Source organism: Leucoraja erinacea, chromosome 40 (assembly GCF_028641065.1).
Source record: "Leucoraja erinacea ecotype New England chromosome 40, Leri_hhj_1, whole genome shotgun sequence".
In the NCBI taxonomy this organism is placed as follows: Eukaryota; Metazoa; Chordata; class Chondrichthyes; order Rajiformes; family Rajidae; genus Leucoraja; species Leucoraja erinaceus.
The window spans coordinates 6,491,689-6,518,765 of NC_073416.1; the positions used below are offsets into that span (position 1 = coordinate 6,491,689).

General features: G+C 40.1%; 1 protein-coding gene across 1 annotated transcript in view; it reads right to left on the reverse strand.

The window, feature by feature from the left end:
• The window catches only part of LOC129714737 (electroneutral sodium bicarbonate exchanger 1-like), a 95,628-nt gene that overhangs the window by 13,865 nt on the left and 54,686 nt on the right, over positions 1 to 27,077 (reverse strand). Inside the window, exons 8-21 of the mRNA XM_055664538.1 lie at positions 26,384 to 26,541; positions 21,120 to 21,207; positions 14,633 to 14,779; positions 14,185 to 14,285; positions 12,723 to 12,897; positions 11,814 to 11,947; positions 10,684 to 10,929; positions 8,762 to 8,867; positions 7,571 to 7,732; positions 7,008 to 7,121; positions 5,374 to 5,535; positions 4,744 to 4,995; positions 1,360 to 1,428; positions 429 to 602 (exon numbers count right to left, since the gene is read on the reverse strand). Of these exons, the coding sequence (XP_055520513.1) occupies positions 429 to 602; positions 1,360 to 1,428; positions 4,744 to 4,995; positions 5,374 to 5,535; positions 7,008 to 7,121; positions 7,571 to 7,732; positions 8,762 to 8,867; positions 10,684 to 10,929; positions 11,814 to 11,947; positions 12,723 to 12,897; positions 14,185 to 14,285; positions 14,633 to 14,779; positions 21,120 to 21,207; positions 26,384 to 26,541 (2,088 nt within the window). The remainder of the gene's footprint in view (positions 1 to 428; positions 603 to 1,359; positions 1,429 to 4,743; positions 4,996 to 5,373; positions 5,536 to 7,007; positions 7,122 to 7,570; positions 7,733 to 8,761; positions 8,868 to 10,683; positions 10,930 to 11,813; positions 11,948 to 12,722; positions 12,898 to 14,184; positions 14,286 to 14,632; positions 14,780 to 21,119; positions 21,208 to 26,383; positions 26,542 to 27,077) is intronic.

Below are 27,077 nucleotides of genomic sequence, written 5' to 3' on the forward strand. Positions count from 1 at the left end.
CCAACCCTCTTCCTTCTTTACCGTGTAAAGCATTCTTGTTTTATAACTCTTCCTAGTTCTGATGAACGGCCATCAATCTGAAACATTCTGTTCCTTTCCCCACAAATGCTGCCTGAACTGCAGAGTATTTGCATCATTTTCTGCCGATCTTATGGGAAGATGCATTTGTGTTCATTGGTTCAAATGTCACTTAAATGTTTGGCAAAGACAGAGAGGGAAAAAAACAAACAAAAACCTAGCAAGGTCACTTTTGTATGTTGCCCGATAGAAAATTGTAGGAGAACTTTGTTATGGACCAATCAGCAAGTCCCCTGCACACCTTTTACAAAAGGGATAGTACAAATGCCACAGACCTAAATGAAGGGAAGAGGAGAAAATTAACTTTAACAGTCAGGTAGACAAAATACATTAAAAAGTCAATTTTTTACCATCATAGGAAAGACAATAGCAGCAGGTGATGCTTTGATGACCCAGAGCAGGATTAGACAGGTGAGCTGTATGAGTGTAAAAAGGTGAACTTTGCGCAGCGGCACATGACGCAGGTAGATAAAATCTGGCTGGTGCTTGGCTGGCATCGCAAATAGTTGCAGACGATCAAAGAACTGAAAAAAGCAAGTGTTAGTACAATTAAAAGATTGTCCATTTAGACCACAATAGTCTATGAAAGTGTTAAAACTAATTTGCAATGAATAGTGTAGATATTATATTTAAAATCTGAAAAACCTTTAATAAAAGGTCTGAAACATCAATGTAAAGTTAAGAAATCACTAAAACAATCTTCACATGCAGCAAGTTTCTCAAAATCTTCCCACGTTGGAGGTTGCATCCCGAGGGATGTATTATACTTTTTAAAACAAAAAATTAAAAAGATATACTGTTATGACAGTAGAATGTAAAATTACATTTTACAAATGTGATCTATAACAAATGGGAATACTTTGTTCAATTTGCTTTTGATTGGAACATAAGAAACATGGCAAGGCTGATGGTAATCTGACAATAATCATTATCTATGATTATTAATTGGAATATTTAAAAACACAATTATTAATATATGTCATTTTACGTTGGATAAAGAAAGGATTAAATTATACAATAGACAGTGATTGTGTAAAACGACCAAACTACAGATGGAATAATCATCTAGTTAACCTTATTAAATGTCAAATCTCTTTGTCAAGACATTATACCATGGAAGCTTGTGTAAACGAGCTGTAAGACACATTGTCACAGACAGGGCTAAACCACAGTTAAAATATTAAACAATGGCTAAATAGGGAATATCCCGAAATTAGATAGAGAGCGGGAGCATGTACATGTATAAAAGTACATGGTCCATTTTGCAAATATAATTCTCACCTGAATTCCTTTCAGCGATGAAACCCCCATGTAAAGAAAGACTCCGTAAAGTACAGGCATTGGAATGAACTGAAAACACAAAATGATTGCAAATATCACAATGGAACATTCAAATGTCACTCAAGTCATTCTGCACCTCCTCCCTTCACCACATCAAATGCTGGAGTGAAGAGAAAGGGTTAATAGCAAGCATAGGATTACAAAGTTGCTTTGGCATAGCTTTTCAACACAGGATCTTACTTATATCATCATTGCATATAAAAAGAAGCAGTTTGACTAAATCATGAATTCCGATTTTAACTTCCTCACTTCCAGCAAAAACCATAACTTCTCAGCCATTGCTCAGATAGTAAACATTTGGGAAGTTATTCATACAAATCCATGTTCAATAATGTTATGATGTGGTGTTAGGTGTGATAATGCCTTCCGGTTAATCAATAATAAATATCCAAATTATTAGCCAAAATCATAAATTTTATGTGATCTATATGGGCATTTTCATACTGATGAAACCCAAAAGATGAACTTTTGCTGCCAATCTTTTATCTTTTCATTACATAAAGCAATCATTCTTTTTAAGGTTGTCATATTCTAGGCATTTTCTTCTAGAAAAATCATTTTCTCTTCGATAAAGATGTCATCAAGCTTTAAACTGGCTATAACAAAACTCAAAGATTTTAGCAGTAAACATAGGGAGTAAAATAATAGTCAATAGGGTTTATTCATCATATGCACTGGATATGAACCGGAAAATTGAAATTCTTACTTGCTGCAGCTTTACAGGCACATCAAATACAACAGTAAATTCAAATTTAAACAGTAAAACAATAGTAAATTTAAATGAAAATTGGCGACACGTTCAATCCATTAAAAACATCATGATTTTCTTCATAGCTGGACAGAAATGCTGGAGAAACTCAGTAGGTGAGGCAGCATCTATATAGATGCTGCCTCACCCGCTGAGTTTCTCCAACATTTTTGTTTACCTTCGATTTTCCAGCATCTGCAGTTCCTTCTTAAACATGATATTCTTCATGATATACATCAGTCTGAAGAAGGGTCTCGACCCGAAATGTCGCCTATTTCCTTCGCTCCATAAATGCTGCCTCACCCGCTGAGTTTCTCCAGCATTTTTGTCTACCTATGATATTCTTGCTGTCAACTAATGAGCCACTGGATTGATTAACAAATTATCTAGATTTCCATAAACTCAATATGAAAGTTTATTGTGATGGCCCAATAGTCAGGAATTGGATTGATTTATTTCAGCAGCAAAAAATTTGATAATACATTCGGTATACCAAATTAAATGTGCTTGTGCGGTATAAATGCATTATTTATTTGAGATGCACGTTTTTGCAACAAACTATTTATTCTGGAATTCATGTTGTGCGGAATTTAAGTTTGGTTCAATCAAACTTCAAAGAATTTGCAATTGATAAAAGCAGGAACTTGCCGTCATACTTTTTAATCCATTGAGTTGCAGAATTGGTTAGATCAAAAGATCCTTGTCTACTAACGTGATGCTTCTGTTACACAAATCACATTTTGATCTACCATCAAAGCAACAAGACTGGTGACAGCATAAAAGGATACTTTATATTTAATTCACTCTGGAATAAACATTCAAGCAGAAACTGTTCCACTTTGGTAGAAATTACCAAAAGAAAATTCAACCCATTACTGGCATTGTCTATTATATTTACTCATTATAAAATTCCTGCTTATCACCTCCTAATCTTTGTTATCCACATTTATACTTAGTTGTAACTTCATACAAGCTTTGGCTGGTAGATTCAATGGCTCATACATGATGCCTATTCAAAGGATATAGAGTATACTGTGCATGGCAGTTCTAAATTTAATCAAGTACATTATGTGTCCAATTTGCAGCATCAATGTAAAAGACAAATTCTTGAAAAAGGCAAAATCCCAGAAATTGAATCACATAGCCTTTTGTTTATGGTTGCTAACCAGGGAAAATTAGGTTCACCCAGCTTAATGCATTTCAGCAATTATTTCCAGGCAAATATTATATTGATCACACAATTGGACTGGGTATTTTCATGCACAATCCACTTTAGCAAGCTCAAATTATTCCAGGCATCAGTTGCTCTCCTTTAATGATGCACACATTTCCACCCATACAGTTGTAGACTGAGCTCAAAGCTCCATATAATGTCAGGAATGGAAGCGGCTCAGTCAAACCAGGGGCAGTTGACTAGTTTGTGACATTTCTTTCTATCTAAAGGTACGCTGCTATCATGACCAGGTAGCATTTGAACTGACTAGTGGTTGATCAGAAACCTTTTGCATATGGTCTTCGAGAACTGTTCTCTCCGAGAAGTTCAAGGTCAGGTTGACGCAACGTCCCCCCACAAAATCTATCCAAGCAGCTGCAGCAGATCGCTGCATGTCTCCCAATTTTCTGCCTCCCTCTGTGCTGTATTTAATAATAAATAATTTAATCTCGCTTTGATTTCAATGAGAAACATATGGCATCTCAGGAGATGATTTGTCAGCTTTGCTGGCTCCCCAAGAATTTAGGCAGCCACTGAATGCATTTGTGTATCCACAAAGGCTTCCTTTATGAACCCATTCTATTTTCAGTCTAAAGGGACCACGTCAGTCAGAAACCACAACTTGAAGTCAATTAAATAGCAAGATGGCTGAATGTAGAATGGAAATTAGATCTAAAGATTTGCCAACAGATAATTAATGTCAAATATTGATAACTAGGAACACGATAATTCTAAACAAATATACATTCCATAATGAAATTAAAAGATAATATTTATTCAAATTACCCGACTGCCATGGTGGGATTCAAACTCATCTTTCCAGAACAATAACTTGGGCTTGTGACCGCGGGTAATTGAACTACTGTTTTGCTGTACATCACATACTTGCAACATACTTTCACCAGACAGGGTTATTTATCTGTAGACGTTGGAAACATCCGTGCTTTATAACACATTATCAATTTAATTTAATGTTAAAATGATAAAAATCTATTACAAGCAAAGCTGGGAGATTAGGCTATTTGGAAGTGTTGCTCCATCTTGCCCTCTCATTACCTACCCACAGCCAACACAAATGGCAGCCCACCTGTGAAACACCAGGAAATTAGGACACAACAGTCCGTAATTTGAAAAAAAAATGTTCAATTAGAAATGTGGTTATGAACCTCTTTAGTTACATTGCAGTTTATTTCTAAAGTTTTAAGTTTGTTAAATCAATTGGATTTTGAGCTGATATTTTTCTTTGCAAGCATTAAACAGAATTTGTTATAATCTAATTAAAAGTCTGGTTTGTATTTCACACTACATTATAAACAAATTTACAGCTCCAACCAGTTGCTCAATACTTCCACTATTGACCTACCTTTAAGAAAGTCGTCATAAAGACCGAGCAGCCCATGAGAACGAAGATCATCAGACCGGTGACACGTTGTTCTCGAATACCGAGGAATTTTGGCTGTTCACCAGGAGCTGAACATTCTGATTCCAGCTTCAGACTGTTCACGTGAGAGATAGAGAGAACAGTTGCTGCGACAAACCATGGCAGGCCCATGATTGAACACACACCCAACATTACAGCCACTATCAGGAGGTCAAGGTGATAGCCGCATCCTTTCTATGGAGAGGAAAAACAAATTAATTAGAATCTAAATTGTGACCAACTGCCTACAACGGCACAGGAACAGACCCTTCAGCCTATGAGTTTGGTGCTGACCATGTCAGTTTAAACTGTGTATCTACCTGATACCGTCTCTATCCATCCATTCCCTGCCTGCTCATGCATCCACTGAACATGAAATGTCACTGAAACATTGCTATTATAAAGTTCTTGCACACATTTTAAAACCAAAGCAGTCAACTTAAAGATTAAAATGCAGCTTTCAATTGTACATTCCACTAATATTGCAATGGATGCAGACAAATCCAATCCGCACAACACTATCTGTAAATTTCATTTACAACAAAAAACTTAAACATTAGTAAGAATTCATACTTTCAGCTTGTGTTCCTTCCTATTTATTATGACAGCAGTGATCTGTTGGTCCATGAAAATAAGAATAGTACAGAGAAGAGCTGGGATAATGGAAGCAATGACAGTCCACCAGGGATTTGGGCCGATGGGACTAATTAGCCATCCGCGATCATCTCTTGTTGGCTGCAAATGAACACAGTACAAGGATCAGAATTTTGATTTTAATTTCAAAGATATTTTTGCAAATTACTGGCATCAGTGCAATCTTACACCCTCTCATTAGCAACATATATTCGAGGACCGTATACAGAATGTTAATACTGTAGTTTCCCTTTGCAGATGTCATCAAATTGACTACTGTCGTCAGCCAAATTTTGAAGTTATTCAACTGCATTTCTAGTTTGGTGGCTCTCACCATGGCTATAATATTACCCTGCATATATTAAGCGTTGTGTGCTCAGTGCCTTCCTTTCCACTCCAAGCAGAAACCGAGATTGAATGGCTTCAGACATATTCTTGGAGTCACTTGGGACAAATCAACAATGAGATCTTTCTCAACAACTGAACCAGCCTACTGTCCATATAGATCTCTTCAGAATGCTCATCAGCTTTGCTGCATGAGACATAGATCACGTGTCTTTGTGGCATGTGGAAACAAAGAACTGCAGATGGGTCTCGACCCACGTCACCTATCCATGTTCCGCAGAGATGCTGCCTGACCTACTGTGTTACTCTAGCACTGAGTCCTTTCGCCTTTGTAGCATGTCTGCCATAGACTCTGCGGCAGGGCCATCTGTCATGTAAAAGGTCAGAGCTCCGATACAGCAAAGTCGGGCAAGATTTTAATTCTGTATTCCCACTAACTGGAAGAACCCTCTGCACAATTGCTCAGTCTGGTCAAAGCTACTGCAATTACTACACAGACCCAGGAAGTAGTGCGTTGCAAACTCCATTTGGCAATTAGATTTGCAGCTACAATGGAAGGTTTATCATTTATGATTCAGATCTTCTCCCACTGGTAAGCAGCACAGATCAAATGACCTGTTGCAATGGTTCAAGATGCACAAGTTGCCAGAATTGGAGGTGTTTTTGAGGGGTGGGGGTATGTGCACAGTAAACAAAAGATGGAGGGGTCACACAAATAAAGAAGGGCATAGATCATGAAGGGATTTTAAATTCAAGCCTGTGTTTTAAAACTGAAGCATTAGTTCATTGGGAAAGCATCAGTTAACGGGCATTATGGGTGAAGGGCAGAAGGGACAATGCAGGGTTGGACAGAAGCAGCGGAACATTGTACAAGTAATCTGTGGTCAGGTACATTCCTCGTCGTTGCTTTCTTTTCCAATTTTATATATTGAATGAATACATTCCTCTGGGTAATCTTTCAGATTATCACCACCGGCTAAGTAATTAAATCTAAACTGTTTGGCCTCTGAGATTCAGTACATGATACGCTATTGTAGAATAAGATTATTTTACACATGTGCGTGCTGTTTATCCATACCCCTTAGAATACAAAGTACCTTGTACTCATTATTATCATTACACATGCCCATCGCACTGCAGCCTTTACTTTGCTCGTCTCAAACTAATTACCAATCACTTATTCCTTTGAGTATCTCGAACAGTCTTCCAAATGATGTTTATTTTGTTACCTTAAAGATGCTGGGAACTTGAAGCTTTGGTGATGGTATTCCCAGGACATAGTCAATAAGAACCATGGAGAAGATGGTCAGGAAAATAGCAAAATCACTTATCATTGAACGCACCTGCCAGTAAATATAATTAATGAACAAAACAGTGTTACTGGCCATCAGGAATAATAAATAGGAGAATATTTTTCAAATAAAAGTCAAGTTTGTCAACGATCATTTCTAGCTTCATGTAATAAATGTTATCCAGAATCAAATGGAGAAAAATAATTAACAGCATAGACTTGGCTAAATGTAATTTCATCCAAAGGAATGCATTATAAATAATGGTTTACCCTTATTCGGTAAAATTCTCTTTCTAGTGATGGCCTTTACCAAACCAAAGTATTCCATTAGAAGTCGGGAACAAGACCATATACATGTCCTTGTATTCATAAGAGCTACATTCATTACTTGGTATTCTTTGTTTAATTAAAAACAGCCTTATGTGGTAAATAAGAATCTGTAAAACTCTTGACAAATATCATTTTGTTTAATAGAAAATGAGATGAAGAAATTATACATACCTTAGTTGGGAAATAGTGACTTGTTTTAAACTGTTTGAGGAACCCTGATAGGGTAAATGTTGAAAAGAATAGTATTACAGACCAGAAGAGGACATCTGGGGTGTGTGGTCCATGAGGTCCACACGAAGGGCCAACAAATTCACCGTGAAATGTCCTGCAGTCCTAAATGATGAAGAGCAGCAAACAGATCATATTAAACATGTTGCAGTAGATGACATTTTGGAGCACCATTGTATTGGTTTCTTCACTGTATGGAACTGTATTACACCACAGGACCAGGTTATGACATCTACAGTATGAAGTGTTTTTCACATGATATCACTACAAAAGTCTTCCTTATGCAATCCTCACCCATCTCTCACATTAACAGGACTGGCCAGCAAAGAGGAAATATCCGACTGACCCTGCCTTAGGTAGAAGCAGTATCATGTACTCTCTACCATCCATTTATTGATCAACAACTTTCTCCTGAATTTGACTTTTATCCTTGCACCATGGAAAATAAATAGCAGAGAACCTGGGCCTTGCTCATAATGTAGTTTCCCCAAAGCGCTGTGGCAGTAAGTAGAAGGTTCCACAGGAATTAATGTTACATTTGCTGAATAATTCAATTTACAAAATAAACACAAACATTCAATAGTAGAATCCATTAGTGTTTACCATCTCAAGTTCATTTACATTACACACTTAACTATTGCTGAATGAAAATGTTTATGTTGATCTAGAGTCAGATACAGCACAGAAAAGCCTACCAAGTCTGTGCCAACCATGAGTTTACACTAATCTCATAATGACACAATTTATTCCCCAGACATTCCCATCAACTCCCCCAATTTTTGCCAAAGTTATTAAACCCACACAAATATCAGAATACGTAGCACCTAAACGTAATCCTCCATAGATATTAATGATAATAATTATGCTTGACCACCCTCTTCAATTTTAAATCCCTGACTATCTTTAAAACAATGGAATATCCACTCCCTGTAATTAGCAGCCCACCTACAAAATTACAGCAAGAGTCAAGAGTGCTTTATTGGCCACAATAGCCATGAAAACTTAATTTTAAAGACACAGTGTGTTATCTATTACGTTCTTCACAACATTAGCTAATCAATAGACTGTTCATAATCCCCCTTCATATCGTACTCTTAATCATTTCCTAAACACAACCAATCGACATTAACTTACACTGACAGTCAGATTTGCCCAAGGGACCGATGATTTTGTAATATTTTGCATCTCCCAGTACACCATAGTTCTGTTGTTAGGATTATGAGGCTCTGCGCATACACAGCTATAAACAGAAACAGAAAATTACATACAAGATACATTAATGTGACCAGATGAATGTGTGGTTTTCAACATGAACCAATCGTAACCAAATTATTGGCAGGAAAGAAATTAATATATTTCACTCAGTGAAAATAGTTTTGTTTTAATTTGGTGAAAATAGTGTTCCATTAAAATCACCGGTCACAAAAGCAGAGTTTGCAATGCCCACTGATTGTGCTCGATGGGGGCACTTCAATACTTAAAGTAGGATCCATGGTACATGCACATAGCTCTGAGATATGCCAACTGGAAAATGAAAGTGCACACATTTCAATTCTACAAGCATTTTGTTTTTTGCACTTTTGAGTCGGCTGTGGAGGTCAAATCATTGGCGGGGGGGGGGGGGGGGGGGGTTTAAGGTGGAGATTGACAGATTCTTGATTAGTGAGGGTGTCAAGGGTTATGGGGAGAAGGCAGAAGAATGAGGTTGAGGGGAAAGATAAGTCAGCCATGATTGAATGACGGAGTACACTCAATAGGCCGAATGGCCTAATTCTGCTCCTGTTTGAACTTCTGAAATCAATTGCACCCATATATGGATGCATTGGCATGCATTCACCAAGGACATAGCACAACTGGGAGAATACGCAGAGGGGCAGTGATGCAGGACAAATTGTTAGAAGTGTTCTCAATAGGAAGCAGAATCTGCCCGAGATGTTCAGACAGTAACATGTTCAGGCAAGTGGGACTAGTGTAGCTGGGACATTGCTGTTTCCACATTGTATCACTCTATGATTCTCTCTATGACTCTATAACTCTCCAAACTGAAGTTCAACATAAACATGTGTAAGAAATGTGCACAAGACAGGAGTCCCTGAACGAAATGTACCTAGTGCTGTAATCATAACATCAGCCTTTGCAGGGCAAAGCGTGCATTGGCTGTGCCTGTGAAGGTGGCAGTGATGATGAACTTCTGTCCATTTGAATCCTTCCAGGATAGAACTGGGGATATTTTCAAATAATAAGCCTTAGCTGGGACTGTGACCTTCCCATGGTAGAGGCCACCAGCTACCAAAACAGTAGCTTAAGAGCAGGACATACAGGCACAGTCCATGGGAGTTTGGGAAAGTGGCGAGAAAGACAGGGTGAAGGGAGGAAGTGGAACCTGGCAACCTTTCCTCATGTTGCATGTGAAGGATTAATCTGACATAGCAGTGATTGCAATTCCAATTCAGCATAGGTTCCCACAGTCACTAACAGTCATATTATAATCTTGACCACAATGTAAAAACACATCACAACAAAGATTTAAAATAAACGTAATCACGGTTTCTAATCTATTGCAAATCTACAAGCTATTTCACACCAATTACACTGCCATATTTCCCAAGGTCCCAGTTTCCATGTGCCTTTGCAGTGTTCCTGTGCAGAGCTGCCCTACACGACCATTATTTTCAGGAGGCGATTGCAAGAGATTTTGTTGCTCTATCTTGAGCAGCTAAGAGCCCCGAAGGCCCAGCATCAGTTTGCCACGGCTGGGAGGAAAGTAATCTAGCCTAGGTCTGGGTCATCCAGAGTTTCTGGTTCAGGAAGACTCAAAGTATGGAAGATGGAAGAGAAAGTAAAAGGCGATTTTAGCACGAGGTAGATATTCAATGACTTTTTCTGGGTCCATAATGAAACAGAATTTAAATTGTTATGGTGAAATATCAATACTCAGTCTTGGCTCATACTTCAAAAATAATAATTCAACTTAAGTACAGCAACTGGCTCCCATGGAATGCTAACACTGCAGAAACAGAGAACATTTGACAAGGAAGAAAAACTATAATGCTTACAAGTATTGAGTAAGCTGGTCCAGATCTGAATGCATATTGAAAGAGTAGATTTCTCCCAAATGGATCAGCTTTTCCAGAGCTTCATAGATGAAAATAATACAGATGAGAGAGGCAAATGCCTCCTCTGTAAATCGAGTTATGTAACAGACAAGAGAGCTTGCATCTGTGGCAACAAGCAAGATACACATGAATGATGTCCAGAGTCCAATAGTCGTTCTCAAAGAAAGGTAGGATAAGTTATAGTCCCTATGAAGAGGAGAAATAAATGTTTTTAATTAGAAACAGGTGAAATTAGATTTAGTGGTGAACATATCTGAATTCCAGGCAACATCATCAAACTCAGAAATGCCATTCCAAGCAAATATGTTCTGCAGTCGAGGAGTGGGAGATGGTGGATTATTATCTTTGTGCTATACTTTATTCCCCAAATCCGGATCTAAAGGTGTTAATTTATGTTAGGATGTATTAAATTTGTATTGATTCAGCAGGAGTGGGGCTCTACTGATCTCACCAGATCAATGAAGACATTGAAGGAACTCATTGGGAGAGAGATAGAATCTAACAAGGTGAAAAAAACAATAATACCAGAGAAATGAGAAAACCTCTATGTCCACTGTTAATGCTCAAGAAGGAACTGCAGATGCTGAGAATCGAAGGTAGACAAAATTGCCGGAGAAACTCAGTGGGTGCGGCAGCATCTATGGAGCGAAGGAAATAGACAACGTTTCTGCCCGAAACGTTGCCTATTTCCCTCGCTCCATAGATGCTGGCACACCCGCTGAGTTTCTCCAGCAATTTTGTCTACCCACTGTTAATGCTGCTCCCTCACCTAATTATCTTAGTAATCTCTCCTTCTGTCACACTCACTATTGCAATAAAATCTTAGACAACCGGAACTGGACCGAAAAAAAAAGAATCACAAGTTAATCACAAATTCAAACAGTTTACCAATGGGAAAACTTGTTGGCCAGAGCTTTTCAAATTGGACTCCAGGATCCAGAATGTCACGGAATTCACATAATCATTAGATTTATCTTCTATTCATAGTTGCTGATTTACTGCTATATTTTCATTTCAGGCAACTTGCAGTAACTGCAGTTTTATTAACCCCTCTGTTAATAGTTACTTACTTGCAGAATTTGTACAAAATCTTTTCAAACACTAGCACAGGACCTGTACTGCCCAATATAGTGAGAGGTTGCCCAGCAAAGATAGAATAAGCAATTCCAGTCATAGATGCCCCAAACAAGGACTCGATCGCGCTCTGGAGAGGAAATCCACAAATTAATTGTAGGTAATGGCATCAGAAACAATTGGGGGGGGGGGGGGGGGGGGGGGGGGGGGGGGGGGGGGGGGGGGGGGGGGGGGGGGGGGGGGGGGGGGGGGGGGGGGGGGGAGGGGGGGGGGGAAAATACAGTTATCATATTACTAAATGTCTTTATGAATATCTGCGTTTAGTAAATAGCCCACAAGTTAAACTAAAGCTTCAGAAAAACCATTGGCCAGACCCCAATCAGAGTATTATTTCAATACTGGGTACCCCATATCAGGAAGAAATTCAAGAGTGGTTGCAAAGGATATTCACTGATGTATTGCCAAGGATGTGGGACTTGAGTTGTATGGAAAGATTAGAACTTAGATTTACAGCAATCTAAGAAATGATTTGATAGACGCCTTAGTAGGTTAATTGGCTATGAATGTAGATGTAAAAAAGTAGAATTTAAGCAAGTTGATGGCAATGTGGGAAGAAGAAATAAAATGTGATTAGCATAGGATTGGTACACATGGGCGTTTGATAGTCAGCATGGATTGGGTGGGATGAAGGGACTGTCTCCATGCTATGTGACTGAGTTTTGCAAAGCAATTACTGTTTTTGCAAATTCATCAATTACTTTCACATCTCAAATTTCCCAAACCTGGCATTTCCATCTCAGTGATATTTCATTTTTCCAAAGATTAATCCTCCCGTTTGTTAAGCAGGGTATTAAAATGGCACCAAATTAGCAATTTAAATGCATCAACATCCTCGACATTCTTACTATGCATCCATCTGTTGCTTCTCCCAAGAGGCCACCAAATGTGATAACAGGGGACATGCAGGCACAGTACAGGAACAGGAAGGATGCCACACACTGCAAGCTAAAAGCATCCCTGAAGTCACTCCAGAAACAAGGCAGCTTCCGCTTAATGTCAAGGATCAAACCCCCAAACGGCCTGGAAGAATTGAAAATAAATCACATGAAACAAAAAAGATTCCAATAGCCAGTTACTTCAGGACAATAAAAAACAGTGCGTTAAATGCCAATGACCAGTCGGTTAAATGGTATAGAATAGGAAAGGTACGATAAAACAACATCATCTTGAACACACTTTGAAAGTGGTAGTAGTTCCACACAGTTTTATAATATTCAATAATTGACATAGCAAAAATAATTAAAATTGGCCCCAATTTGACACATTAAATTAAAAAAGTTCAGATGGGTTGGACATTTGCAGAAATGTAAAGATGATAAAGGCTTATAGTAAGGATAGAAATACTGGTGGAAATCTAATAAACAAAAATGATGGTTATCCAGAAGAAATCAGAGTTATTAGAACAGCCCCAACCAAAATATTCCAACATCAAATTCTTCACTAAACCTACCTGCTTGCTTAATCTCTGCATTTATATGTTGTATTACTTCATAGCTGTAACCAGTGGGCACGTACAAAATACCCACTGGAATCTTAATTCCTTTTCTATTTCTTTCTTCCACATGTAAAATGTCCACTGCCGGATATGTTACTTCCTACTCGCGACCATTTTACTTTATCACCTGATATGTTTGGAGTTTTCACTATTATTGTTGACCCATTCAGATTTCTAATGGAGACTTTCATTGTGGAATATGAGAAGAGTAATTAGTCCAGTGCCCTTATGAACTACATCACTTGACACAATAAGCATGCGCCATGGCGGTTGTACTGAATGGGATTCAAGATCTGATTGGTACAGTGGCCAATTACAAAGCACAAATTGAGCCCAAACAAAAAAAACAGGTACTAGTTTCAAAAGACTTACAAACTTCAAATACTGTTGCTGATATTAAGTCAATAGGGTAAACATTTCTTTCTTAAAGACTTGAATGTGCATAGGGGCGCTTTGTTTTGATTGAATCGGAAAGTTTTACAAATTCAGTGCCGGTGAACAGTTTGCTTTCAGAGAAGGAAAAGGTTTTGAACTTCCATAATCTCTGGTGGAGTCATGTTCTTGAGGCCACGAGGCATAACGCAATCTAGATCCAAACCTTGACATATGTCTCTCAGTCACATCAAACATCTGCACAGGTTCCAGTCAAGGCCACGGCAATAGCACGCACTATAACAGTGGTCATTTAGCTGAAGTTTACAATTTGCATAGAGGAAGGAAGGAGAGAGACTGAGTGTGGTAGGTGTTGAGAATGAGTTCAACAGAGGGAAGTTAAATTAATTAACATTACCATACAAGAAGCTACAACAAACCTTCCTGTGCGCTGCAGTTCAGGACCAGTGTGGCCCACTTGTGGTTCGTGCTCAACGTGGAATGCATTACCATTTGGGATCCCTGGTTGCTTCCGTTTCTCCTATTATACAAATGGAGGTATGACTGAGACATGGCACAGTGAAACGTAATTTCCACATAGTCTCCAAAGATTCTGCAGGTCTGTAGATAGTCCGTGTAGGAATGCTACACACCAATGTGATGATGCAATTATCCCAGATTAGAAGTTTAATATTTTTTTTAATGTTTAAATGCAAAATGCCTTCTGATCCCCTTTTGATAGCTCAGCATATCTCTATAGTCCCAATTGTTATTGCATTATTGTGATTTACAGTTCAATTTGCTGGTGGCACACGTGGACAACAAAAACAAAATAGTGCACAAGTACCCTCTTCAAAGATTTCAGTGATTGAGATGGAAAGACTGTACCTGAGATGGAACGTTTTTTGGCGGTTCAATTCGGATGGAGGGGTCCCATTCACCAGGGGGGAGAACAGTCACCTGATCAAGAAATTCATCAATCCCAGCAAGAAGATCACTGCGATCCTTTGCTTTGTAGGCTACATCATGAAAAATCTGAAATGCAGGCAATAAGATCATTTTTCAGATTAGTCTTTTTATTAAAGTGAAGTGTATGATAATGACTATATTTGGAATGCCACTTGTTAAGATTAATAAAAGATCTGCAATTCTTGTTTGTGGTCTGATCAGAAATCAAATTTAGTTTAATTTACCCGAAACGTCACCTATTCCTTCTCTCCATAAATGCCGCCTCACCCGCTGAGTTTCTCCAGCATTTTTGTCTACCTTTAGTTAATCAAGGTATCAGGTTACAGTTTTGTTGTCAATCTGTTCTCAGTTTTATTTAATGATCGTGTTTCATGAAGCATCTTTGCAACTTGCTATTTGACAGAATTCCTCCACTCCAGCTGTGAGCAGAGTTTAAATTGGACGAGACTGTTCACTCTCTTTCACACTTCAACATTCACTCATGCTGCTCGTTTTATCAAGGATTTTTGATTTTAAATTCTCTGCTCAGAGGTACCCCTGGAGGACATATTATGATTGTTTCAATCACACAAATAGTTCACAGAACATCATTAATTCTCAATACCTTGATCTGGCACTTTTCTCCTTGGGGGGGGAAAAAATAAAAACTTCAAAAGAACCAATTTACTTTCTTTCCCAGATCTGATGAAGGGCTTTGAGCTGTAATGTTACCTCTGTTCCTCTTTCCACAAATGTTGCCTGACCTGCTCAACATTTCCTACATCTTGTCATTTTATCATTCACAAATGTGCATTTTATAAAATGACGCCCTGTCATTTTGTGATGCACATCACTAATACTCCATTCCGCAGGGTCGTATTAACATGCAAATGCAACCCCAGATTGTGCCATCAGGCCTCTTCCACAACGTCATTGTCCCTCAACAATATTCAGTGGTCTGCTCTTGCTCTTCCGTCCAACTTCTCTCCTGTTACTTGTGTGTTAGCAGGTGTCAAAAGAAGTGCAAAAATATAGATCTTACCTTTTCCGCACTCTCCAATCCAATACCCACATTCAGTTATTGATGCTGACAAATGAAAACAAAACTGCTCTAATTTGGTGCTAGGCTGTATTATGTGCCCACAAGTCCACATGTACTTGTTTAATAATGGCTCAGTACAAATCCTATGCTAACACTATTCAACCAATATGGACTATAAACAATAGCAAAGGTGAAGGGGGGGGGGGGGGGGGGGGGGATGTGATGAGAAGGAGAGTGTATGAATTCTGCTTCATCACTGAATCACAACCATTTCTCCAATACACAGGGCAGCACGGTGGTGTAGCAGAAGAGCTACTGCCTTACAGTGCCAGAGACCCTGGTTCGATCCTGACTACGGGTGCTTGTCTGCACAAAGTTTGCATGTTCCCCCCGCGACCATGTGATATTAATAGGCTAAATGAATGCTAGTTGTGCCTTCGGTTTCTGTCTATTATTGGCAGTGCTAAAAACTGATTAGCTATTAGCTCTATCAGACTATGATGCTGAGAGAAGGAAATATTCATAGTATGCAGGGGGAGGGGAAGGATAATCTTTTCTGAAATGAAAGGACTGATACTAAATTTCTGTGAAATAATGTGTTTTGAAGTGAATTCTATCATCATTTTTGGAATATTCATGACAAAATCCATGTAAGCAGATATGGTAGAAAAATGGAACAAAAGATGTGCCCCTGGTTTTCACTCCATGCCGCCTTTTTTTCCTGTCTTGCCTGCTAATTATCACCTTTCAAACAAATCAGCTGCAGATAAATGAGACAGACAAAATGGAACGTCAAAGTTTCTCCGTTTGCTGCCCACATCGAGTGTCAAGTGTCTGTGTGGGAACATTTCATTCCAGGAGTCTCCTTTTATTTTGCTTCTGCACCAATTTCTCCTTCGAGAGAGGGGGGGGGGGGGGGGACAACATGTTACTGTGCCTCGTTTGGTGAGACCATTGAACAACATCACTGCTCTGTAGTTCTTGGGGTGAGAATGGTTAATGAATGGCACATCTCTGAATTAAAGGGTAACATTTTTGGTAGAGTTCTGATTATAGATACTCCGATGTCTGTGTCTCCTGATCTCAATTTACCCGAGGGATTTCAGTACTTAATAAGTGAAATCTGGGCTGAAACTCCAGTTCATATGTACCAGGCACAAAGTGTTGGAGTAACTCGGTTGGTCAAGTAGCATCACTGCAGAAAATGGACAGGTGACCATCCGGTTGGGACCGTTCTTCTGGGGGTGGCAAATGCCTGCCTGCAAATGATTGATTCTGGGGGTGGGTTGGGGAAAGAGACTGGAAGCAATAAAGGATCAGGCCAAAAGAGGGATGGCAACAGATGAGTATAAACCAACATCTGCAGTTCATTTTTATTATATAATGTACCGGACCTTTTTTGCCACATTTGGTTCCTCTATCTGCCATCTTGGAAATTATCAAACGGAGTGAGTCAGGACCAGTGTTTAAGTGGGTGATACAAATACTGCTGTCCTTATTGTGTCCCATGTCTGCCTTTGTACTCTAATTTCCATGACATTTACAGATTACATAGATTTTGGGGATTTTAAGCCAATCACACCAGGCACAAATCCTCCCCCCCCCCCCCCCCCCCCCCCCACTCCCCACTTTGGAATAACAGCCTTTTTGAAAATGTCCCCCAGTGAGATTTGATTTAACTATTCAATTTTGGAGAGCAATAATCACAAACAAATTAAAGAATTGGACAGGTTAATTTACTGCTGGTTCATTTACTGCTGGAAAACTGAGCAATACTTAAAATGAAGCTATCTTTCATTTCTATTTCTGAATTTAAGAAATCTGTCTGTGCCAGTAGTGAGTTGGGTGCTGCATCAATTAGATGACTGTCAGCTTCATGACTGACAGTAGCTACAATCTACCACTGCTGCATATGATGCGTTCTATTTGCATCACAGATTTAAGATAGAATTCCTGAACTGGTGAGAAAACAAATGAGAAGTGCACTCTGCCTTTCGTACAGTGCTTTAAGCAATTTTCATTTAATATTTTTTATACGGGCATTTTTCGTATGGATATTATTTCTAATGAGATTCTAAAATGATTCATCCTTCACAAAATGAGAGTCAAGTTTGCTGGTGATGAGATCTTGCAAGTAGTAAGGATCAGATGCAATGCACCGCATTAAGTTTTTTTTTTAAAGGAACTACCTATGGCCCAAAAGATTGCAGCTTTCATTCCATGGAAAAGCAAGTTTAGTTTAGTTGAGAGAAACAGCGCGGAAACAGGCCCTTCAGCCCATGGAGCCCGCACCGACCAGCAATCCCCGCACATTAACACTACCCTATACACACACTAGGGACAATTTTTACATGTTTATACTAAGCCAATTAACCTACAAACCTGTATGTCTTTGGAGGGTGGGAGGAAACTGAAGATCTTTCAAGATCGTCAATTTAACACTGACAAATATCTGGGCAGGCAAGCAAAGGTTTGGTCAGAAGACGCATCAAAGGTCATTCAGAGAGAGGGGTGCAGAGGCAGGGTTGAAAATTCAAACTATAGTCCAGTCGGAGAAAATCTCAGAGTTTTGTTGGCAAGGCCATGAATCTGTTAATTGCATTTCACAATGACAATCCAAGTGAGACAAACAGACTGCAGTCAAATTAAAACAAGCCAACCAGTAAACCATCATCTACTTTACCATGAGATGGCAAAAATAAGGCATGTCAAGCAGGTTTTTAAAATGTCAGAGTGGAGCAGAAATCAAACAAAATATTGATTTACATTAGCAAATGTATTGGCAGAGTAGAATTAGAGGCTATCTCATTAAAATCACTCAGTGCTTTAGTCAAGCCACAAAATATTCAAGTGAAAACAATTCTAAACAACTGCAGATGCTAAGAAATTAAAGCAGACATGAAATGCTGTCAATACTCAGGTCAGGCAGCATATATGGGAAGAGAAACAGTTAACATTTCAGGTCTGAGACCCTTCATCAGCAATGAAAAGGAGTCATAGAGAAGCTTGTTGAGCTGTAGGGAAGGTGGAGTGAGAGTGAGGGGTTATCTTTGATAATTAGGATCACCATGGTGAGAAGCTGCAAACAAAGTGATCAGTGAGTAATTGGGAGCAGTTAGCGAGACCAAGACCAAAGAATGCTGGAGTTGCAACAGGCAGAGCTATTTTCATTTCCACCAACCACTCTTTTTCCCTTCAATCCCAGGCAATGCAACACCACTTCTTCTCACCATCAACGGACCCAAACAGTTCTTCCAGGTCATGCATGTTTCTCTTGCACTTCCTCCAAAACTAGTGCACTGCATTCAGTGCTCACAATGTGATCTTCTCGACAATGGAGAAACCAAACGCAGATTAGGTGACCACATTGTGGAGCACCTGCATTCAATCTAAAGCTTTCCATTCTCCATCCCACTCTGACCTGTCGGTCTGTGACCTCCTTCACAGTCACAGTGAAGCCCAACACAAACTTGAAGAACAGCACCTCGTCTTTCATTTGTGCACGTTGCAGCCTTCTGGATTCATGTTGATCTCAAAACCTTGAGAGGCTCGATTTTGGTCTTTATCAGTCATCCATGTGTGAAATCAACTCATCTCCTTTGCTCCTCTTCTTTTCATCTCCTCTGCAAGTGGGAAACATGTCAAGCCTGACCTGCTGGCTGGAAGGGCCGAATGGCCTACTCCTGCTCCTATTGTTTATTGTCTATTGTCTTCCTGCTCTGCATTTCATAATGCCTTCATTCATTTGTGCACGTTCTTACTCTCTAACTGTTCCCATTCACTCATGGAGATAACCTTGTTTACAACCCCAACTCTCCTGTAACTTTACAAACTTCTTCCGACTTCTTTTTCCATTCTGACAACAGTCTTTGACCTGAAAGGTCGACTTTCTCTTCCCACAGACATAGCTTGAGTATTTTCAGCATTTTCCATTTTGTACAAGATGTTTAACCCGAGGAAGGTAACAGTCACCAGAGCTGATCGAGTGACTGAATGAGGAAAAACGTGGACTTTATCCTTGAAAAGGTACACAAGGAGAAATCTATATTACTAAAAGTCTGATCTTGACCGCTTTTGGCCCACTGTGCTGCGATTTCTGAGGGAACGCCGCCACCTACGGCCGTCATTTCTGGCCACCTCGCTCAGAGCCCCCCTCCGCCTTCCGGGGCCAGAGGATTTTTCCCATCGATGAAAAACCAGGGAGATATTAATGTTTTTAAAAAGTTGCCATTCTCTCTGCTGCCCCTGCTGGAGGGAGGGGGAGGGACTATAAAACCAGGAAGTGCTGTGCCTCAGTCTCTGCAAGATGGAGGAAGCCATCTCTCTGAGCTCTGAATAACACTGAACACATGTCTACTCAACTGTGAATGCCCTTAATGTGGTTTGAAAATGAAAATATGGTTGGTTTGAAGTGAAAAGGCACTGCCTGCAAATGGTCGTTTGGGGGGGGGTTGAAGTGAAAAGGCACTGCCTGCAAATGGTTGTTTGTCTAAACTTGACAACTTCCTGTTTGCACTATATTGATTTTAGATAAAACTTACGGCTGTGATTTTTGGCTATCTTACTCAGTTCCCCTCTGCTCATCAGGTGCAGAGGATTCTTCCCATCAATGACAAACAAAAGTGTTATTAGTGTTTAAAAAATGTTGAAAATCTCTCTCCTGTCAATCACGCCATGAAGGCCACACCTTTTCCAGTGGGAGGGGGAGGGATTATAAAACCGGAAGTGTGGGTGTGGCTCAGTCTCTGCATGATGGGGGAGGGAGAGGTCACGACTGTGTCTGAGCTGTGAATCAACTGAACACACTGAATGTCTACTGTGTGGTTTTATGGTGGTTTCACCCTGCTTGAAATAGTATGAAACTGCATTTGAATGTGGTGGCCTTGCACAAAATAGTATGAAACTGCATTTGAATGTAGTGTTGTTGCACCCTGCTTGAAGTGGTATGAAACTGCATTTGAATTTGGTGGCCTTGCACCTTGCTTGAAATGGAATTTCAAGGAATAGCCGTGAGTCAACTGCCAGCCCACCAGCCGTGAGTGAGCTGCCAACACAACAGGCTTGAGGGACTGAGCTGCCACCCCAAGAATCCATTTGGCCCACAATGTCCATACTAGCCCTCTGGAGACCAGTAGTCACTGCAGCCAGCAACACCCATACCAGCACTCCAGAAAGCCCCCTCCCCCACTGGCCACCAATATTGGAATTGGTGGCAGGTGGAATATAGCGTCGGAGGACCAGCCCTCCCGTGTGAACATAGTCCCACATAGTCTAGTACACAATATATTTACAAAGCAGTAATCTTATTTGGGCTGTAGCTCATACAAAACAGCACCAACCCTAAACCAAATGACATTGGTACCACATACACAAGTACAGACTTACCTCATCAGTCATTATAGTGGCCATAGATCTCCCAATCTCATGGTATTGCTGTGCCTTTCCAACTGGTCCGAGCAATATGAAAATGAACCTGGAAGAGGATAGACTTTAGTGTCACTAGTGTAATTGAACCTGTTGCTCAAAAAAAAGACTGCTGTCGTTATTACACAAGTCACTAGATTCGGCTCAAATTGGAAATGAATTATATAAAAACAGAAGAAGAAAAAATCTGCATCCAAGTCTGTAAATGGAAGTCCAGAATGTTTGCATTATCATGACACAGGCAAAATGCTCTATTACTATTATCGCAGCATTTATGCTGGGGAATTGGTGCAGGATCTGATCCTCCGTTGATTTTAAGGGGGATCGTTAGGCAGCAGTTACAAAACAAAGCAGGATAATTTTATACATTTTGCTTCAGTCAAACAATTACTTTTGATTTTAGGCATTTATAGATGATTTTAACTCACTTAAAAGTTGTCCAAGAATTAAAATATTTTCTTCATTTTTAATGGTTTTTAAAAGTTTGAAGTTTGGAACAGCAAAATCAATTACAAGGGTAACTGGGTTGACATGGGCAAGTTGCTCCCCATCTCTTCCCTCTCATCATTTCTGATTTCAACTACCTCATCTCTGCCACACAATCAGCTCTCATGCTTCATGGTCACAACAGATTTTAAATGCTTCCTGCTCTCCCACATAACCGTTCAGCAAATCTCTAAACCCTTGAATCACACTAACAGCTTGTTTAGTTCTAGTTTTTGGCAAACAGAGAATAAATCATTGGCGTAATTTTCAGATTAATTTAATCAAGCTAGTTAAGGGCACTTCAAAGTATGAGGTATGAAATTTATGCAACTCATGATCAGAACAATAAAATTGAATTGCTGTTTAATACAACTGCCAATATATTAACTAGAAAATATTGTCATTTTCTACAATCTAAAGAGATAACAGAAACAAAATTAAAGGTAATCTAAGATGTGAAAGTAATAGTATCATTTAAATTTAATAGAATTAAGGAATAAGACTATATATCAATAATAATTAAGCAAGCACAGAGGTGGCAAATGGAAATCAATATGAAATGTGCAATATGAATGCATAGTGAAATATCAGGTGGGGGTAACAAGGCAAGGGATTGCATGCATGATAAGTAGCAATATACTGTGATGTACACATGTTCTTAGATCCCTGAAGGTAGCAGAACAGGCAAGATAATGTTAGCTTCTGGAAGCAGCTCTAAAAAAAGGTGTTGCTGACAGTGCTGTTGGGCCAGGAATTTGGAGCAAACACAATGGTGACAGTCCTGAACCCCACATCTCAGTGCTGAGAAACCAGAGTTTGTTCCAGCCTACACAATACCAACCCTCATGGTGAGCAACTGCAGATAGCCTCACAGGTTCACTCCACACCGCGTGTTGGGCAATGGGACAGCTGCTTCATTGCAACAGGAATGCCAGAGAAAGGCACAGGTTCACGTTGTATTCCCAGCACAGGAAATGCTTCTCAAGTGGATGTCTTTCTGGTACAAAGACGCTCAAGTTCCAGGACTAACAGCATCTAAAAAACTCTAATGTACCAGTATATCTCAATTTTACCAGCATGGATGGACTGTTAATTTCTGTGACAATCTGAAACTAAATCCGAGTTGAGTTTATTGTCACGTGTACCGAGGTACAGTGAAAAGCTTTTGTTGCGTGCTAACCAGTCAGCGGAAAGACAATACATGATTACAATTAAGCCATACAGAGATACATCATAGACAACAGGTGCAGGAGTAGGCCATTTGGCCCCTCGAGCCAGCACCGCCATTCAATGTGATCATGGCTGATCATCCACAATCAGTACCCTGTTCCTGCCTTCTCCCCATATCCCTTGACTCCGCTATGTTTAAGAGCCCTATCTAGCTCTCTCTTGAAAGCATTCAGAGAACCAGCCTCCACCAGCCTCTGAGGAAGAGAATTCCACAGACTCACAACTCTGTGTGAAAAAGTATTTCCTCGTCTCCGTTCTACCATAAAAGGGAACAACGTGAATAAATGTGCTTTAAGAGTAGAAATGTAAAAGAATGGAGCGATTGTAATGCGTGATTGCAGATCCACGTCTTTGACCAGCACACAAAGAATCACCTGGGTTGGGCACCATCTTGGATGTGTTAAAGCCAGACTGTCAAAGCCGCCACAGCCAGACATAAAAACAGCTTTTTTTCCCCCCACTAGTAGTAGCACTACTCAATAACCAAAAGTCTGTAGCCTCCTATTGCTCTGGTATTTTGTTTCATTCACATGTTTAAACTATGGTGTTTTGTTCTTAATGTTTTATTCTTAATTATTTACTGTATGTCGTGTTGTTGCTTGCGAGCAGAGCACCAAGGCAAATTCCTTGTATGTGTACATACTTGGCCAATAAACTTATTCATTCATTCTTTATAACACAGTCTTTGTAACACGATTCAATATAAACACTGGAATTTGCCTTTTTTAAAAAGATCCTTGTGAAAGAGTATATTGCTGGCGCCAGACATCATGGATCAGTAGGCTACGTGCTGGATCCTAGAGAATTCCCAGTCTTAAAGGTTGCTCTACGAAAATTAGATAAGCTAATGCAGTTCTCAAAAAGAGTTCAATTTGCACTACACCCTGGAACAATCTCACCCCGAAAATAATCATGGGCAGGACAATGTGGGACAGGAAGGAAAGGGCAGTGTTTATCCTCTTGCTCCCAATCGCAGTACAGGTATACCAATATCTGAATCCTATGCTCGCCTCATGAAAGAAAAATCTTTTTTTTTTTGTCCATTCCAAGTTCACATCAGTGCACCATTCAGAAAATATCAAAATAGTAATATCATTGGTTGGCAAAATCTTTGCCAATATTACATTATCCAAACACTGTCTCTTGGCCAAGTTCTTAACCATAGTTTAGAGATACAGTGCGGAAACAGGTCCTTCAGACCACCGAGTCCGCGCCGACTACGATCACCCTGTACACTAGCACTATCCTACATACTAGGGACAATTTACAACACAGCCTACAAACCTGTATGTCTTGAGTGTGGGAGGGAACCGGAACACCCAGAGAAAACCCACGGTCACAGGAAGAACGTACAAACTCCATACAGACAGTACCCGTAGTCAGGATTGAACCCAGGTCTCTGGCGCTGTAAGGCAGCAATTCTACCATTGTGCCACCGTGCCTCCCCTAACCCGAGAACAAAAGTGAGAAATATCTGACACTGCAGCTAGATTTTGAATCCCAGGAGGCCTCAGAGAGAAGGGTGAATTGCAAAGGCAGAATATTGCTTTTGACAAAGGATAATTGATTTTTCTTTTGCAATAATATAATAGTTTTCAGTATTGTATAGTGGTATGTGTGGGGAAATTAGTTGACTAAAGAAAAAACAATTTTTCTTGTGGCAAGAACAAATTTATTTTTTCCAATTTATAATTTTGAGACAGTCAAATAGTGAAGTGAATGAAAATATTAGCCAATCAGCAGAATGTATGGGTATTGAATGTTACCAAAACTTGTGATCAAAAAGCAAATAGTGAAAAAAATAAAATCCATAATTAGAAGACGCTGAAGTGGCTGAGGCAGGTGGCATTTGTGGAGAGAAAAAATGCGAAAAATCTATTTAATTCAAAAGTTAATCAACTTCTTGAGTGCACAATAGTGGATGAAAATGTTACATTCCACTAATGTAATGTTGGAATGCGTGTAGGGGAGATTATTTTATTTTTTTAAATAAATCTAATGACATGCTAAATGTTATCCAGTTACTTTGCAAGTGGACACACATCTGATGCACAAACTTAAAGATCCTTACAAATACATGCGTGCATGAAGACAAACAAAAAAAGGTACAACTGCAGATGCTGGAGTCTAAATCAACAAAGCTGGAAGAACTCAGGTCATACAGCATTGGTTCAATGGTACTTTATTGGTCACATGCAGGGGCGAAAAACCCGGGGGGGCCAGAGGGGACAGGTCCCCCCCATGTTTTGAGAGGTGGGCGACATCCCCACCAGGTTAACCTGCCTAGGCTTGCGGGAAATGTGGCCAGCGCGGAGAAGCAGCGCTGGTATCCCGTCAGTCCAGACAGGGATGTTAGTTAACCTGGTGAGACAGGCAGTTGAGCTGCATTTAGCGCTGGATTGAGCCTCCGAAGCCTCGCGCGCACGTGTGTGAGTGTGCGCATGCGCGGGCGGCCGCCAAAAAATTGTGTCCCCCGTCCCCTCCATGTTTTGATAGTGTTCCATTCTTGGTCACATGCTATTAGGGTACCGTGTCATTCATTTTTGTATATAGTTCAGTACAGGTATCACTGTACATAAGCTCTTAGATCCATCTTAGATAAACATCCCAGATACAATACGTGTGTATAGCTAGTACACTGAGACAATATACAGAATCGCCAGATATTGCGTCAACTTCAAGTCCCAGCTGTTGTTAAGTGCTCCATGCAGCTATGAGCCATGTTCGGTCCACATGCTCAGCCTTTTGGATCGGCACCAGATCCAGCCGAGCCCCAGGCTGCTGCTGGGCCTCCAGCAGCCCACTCCACCATCAAGGGTCTGCTCACTGGCCCACTGTACTGACTCCCTCTTCTCTGGTCCACAGGGAGTAGGGGCCGGGCTCGACAGCTTTCATCGGCAGGCGGGTTCTGCAATGGCTAGTATGGCCGAGGCACCTTGGGGACGACCTTCTGCCTCGCAGCACCTCGAGACGTGGTGGAAGCTAATGGTGCAACTCAATGTTTTAGGTCGAGACAATGCATCAGTCCCACGTCACCAACCCGAAACATTGACTTACACCTTTTGCCATCACAGATGCTGCATGATCTGCTGAGATATTCCAGTTTTCTATTTTTTGCACACTAAAAAAGGGACCCACACGCTGATCTGACCACTGAATTTACCGCAAGTTATTATTCCAGTGCTGCATTGTCAGAAATTTCATTTTTCTGCTGAAATATGGCATCTTTCTATCCATTCCAGATGTTGTTGATCACACTACTTTAAGTGATTTCAGCTGAAATTCCTGCTTAACGAACACAAACTAAAATAACAAATGGCGATTCCACATATGTTTCTTCCACAGCATGTTACTGCTCAGGTGATTTCTACATCTACCTACATGTTAATCATTTCAAAACCTACCACTCATGTGCATAATTAGGTGCAGCAGAGAAGTATCCACTACTTTTATAGGAAACCATTCACTCCTACAAACTATGGAAGATAGAAAACATCAGCATTAGCTACCTGGTCGGTATTGGGACTTCAGTAAGTCCTGAGAGAAGGACAGCTGGAGAGAGACGTACAAATGCCACAATTGGCCTGTTGAGAAAATCAAGCTCACCAACCAGGACATTGGAGGCTTCGGCACCAATAGGTATCTTCTTCATGAAGTGGAGATCAACCTGCCAAAACAAAAACATACAGATTCCACGAGTAATAGGATGCGGTCTCAAGTCAAGCAAATCTTTTAATTTATAATCAGAGTATGGTGGTGCAGCCTACGGGCAGGGAAGTCAAATACCTTAGTTGCTCTTTAATGACCTATTCAGGAAAAAGCTTCTTGGGCTCAGCCAAAGTACACACTGAGTTGAGTAATCATAAAATCAAGGCTGCAACAGCATGGATACTACAATTCATCTGTGTTTTTCAGCAGCAGAGGGACGATAAATAGAAATAAATGAACACCCCTGATGCTATCCAATGACTAACCATGGAAACTGCACATGGGATCTGGTTATTCGTTTAATACTCAAATGTGACCTTGAGATAACCTGGACCCTTCCACAAGGAAAGCAGATAGTCAACTTCTATCAATCTCAATAGTAATTGGACCCCAGTTGATCGAAGAATGCATTTAGACTTTAGACATACAGGGTGGAAACAGGTCCTTCGGCCCATCGACCCCACGCCTGCCAGCAATCACCTCGTACACTAGCAC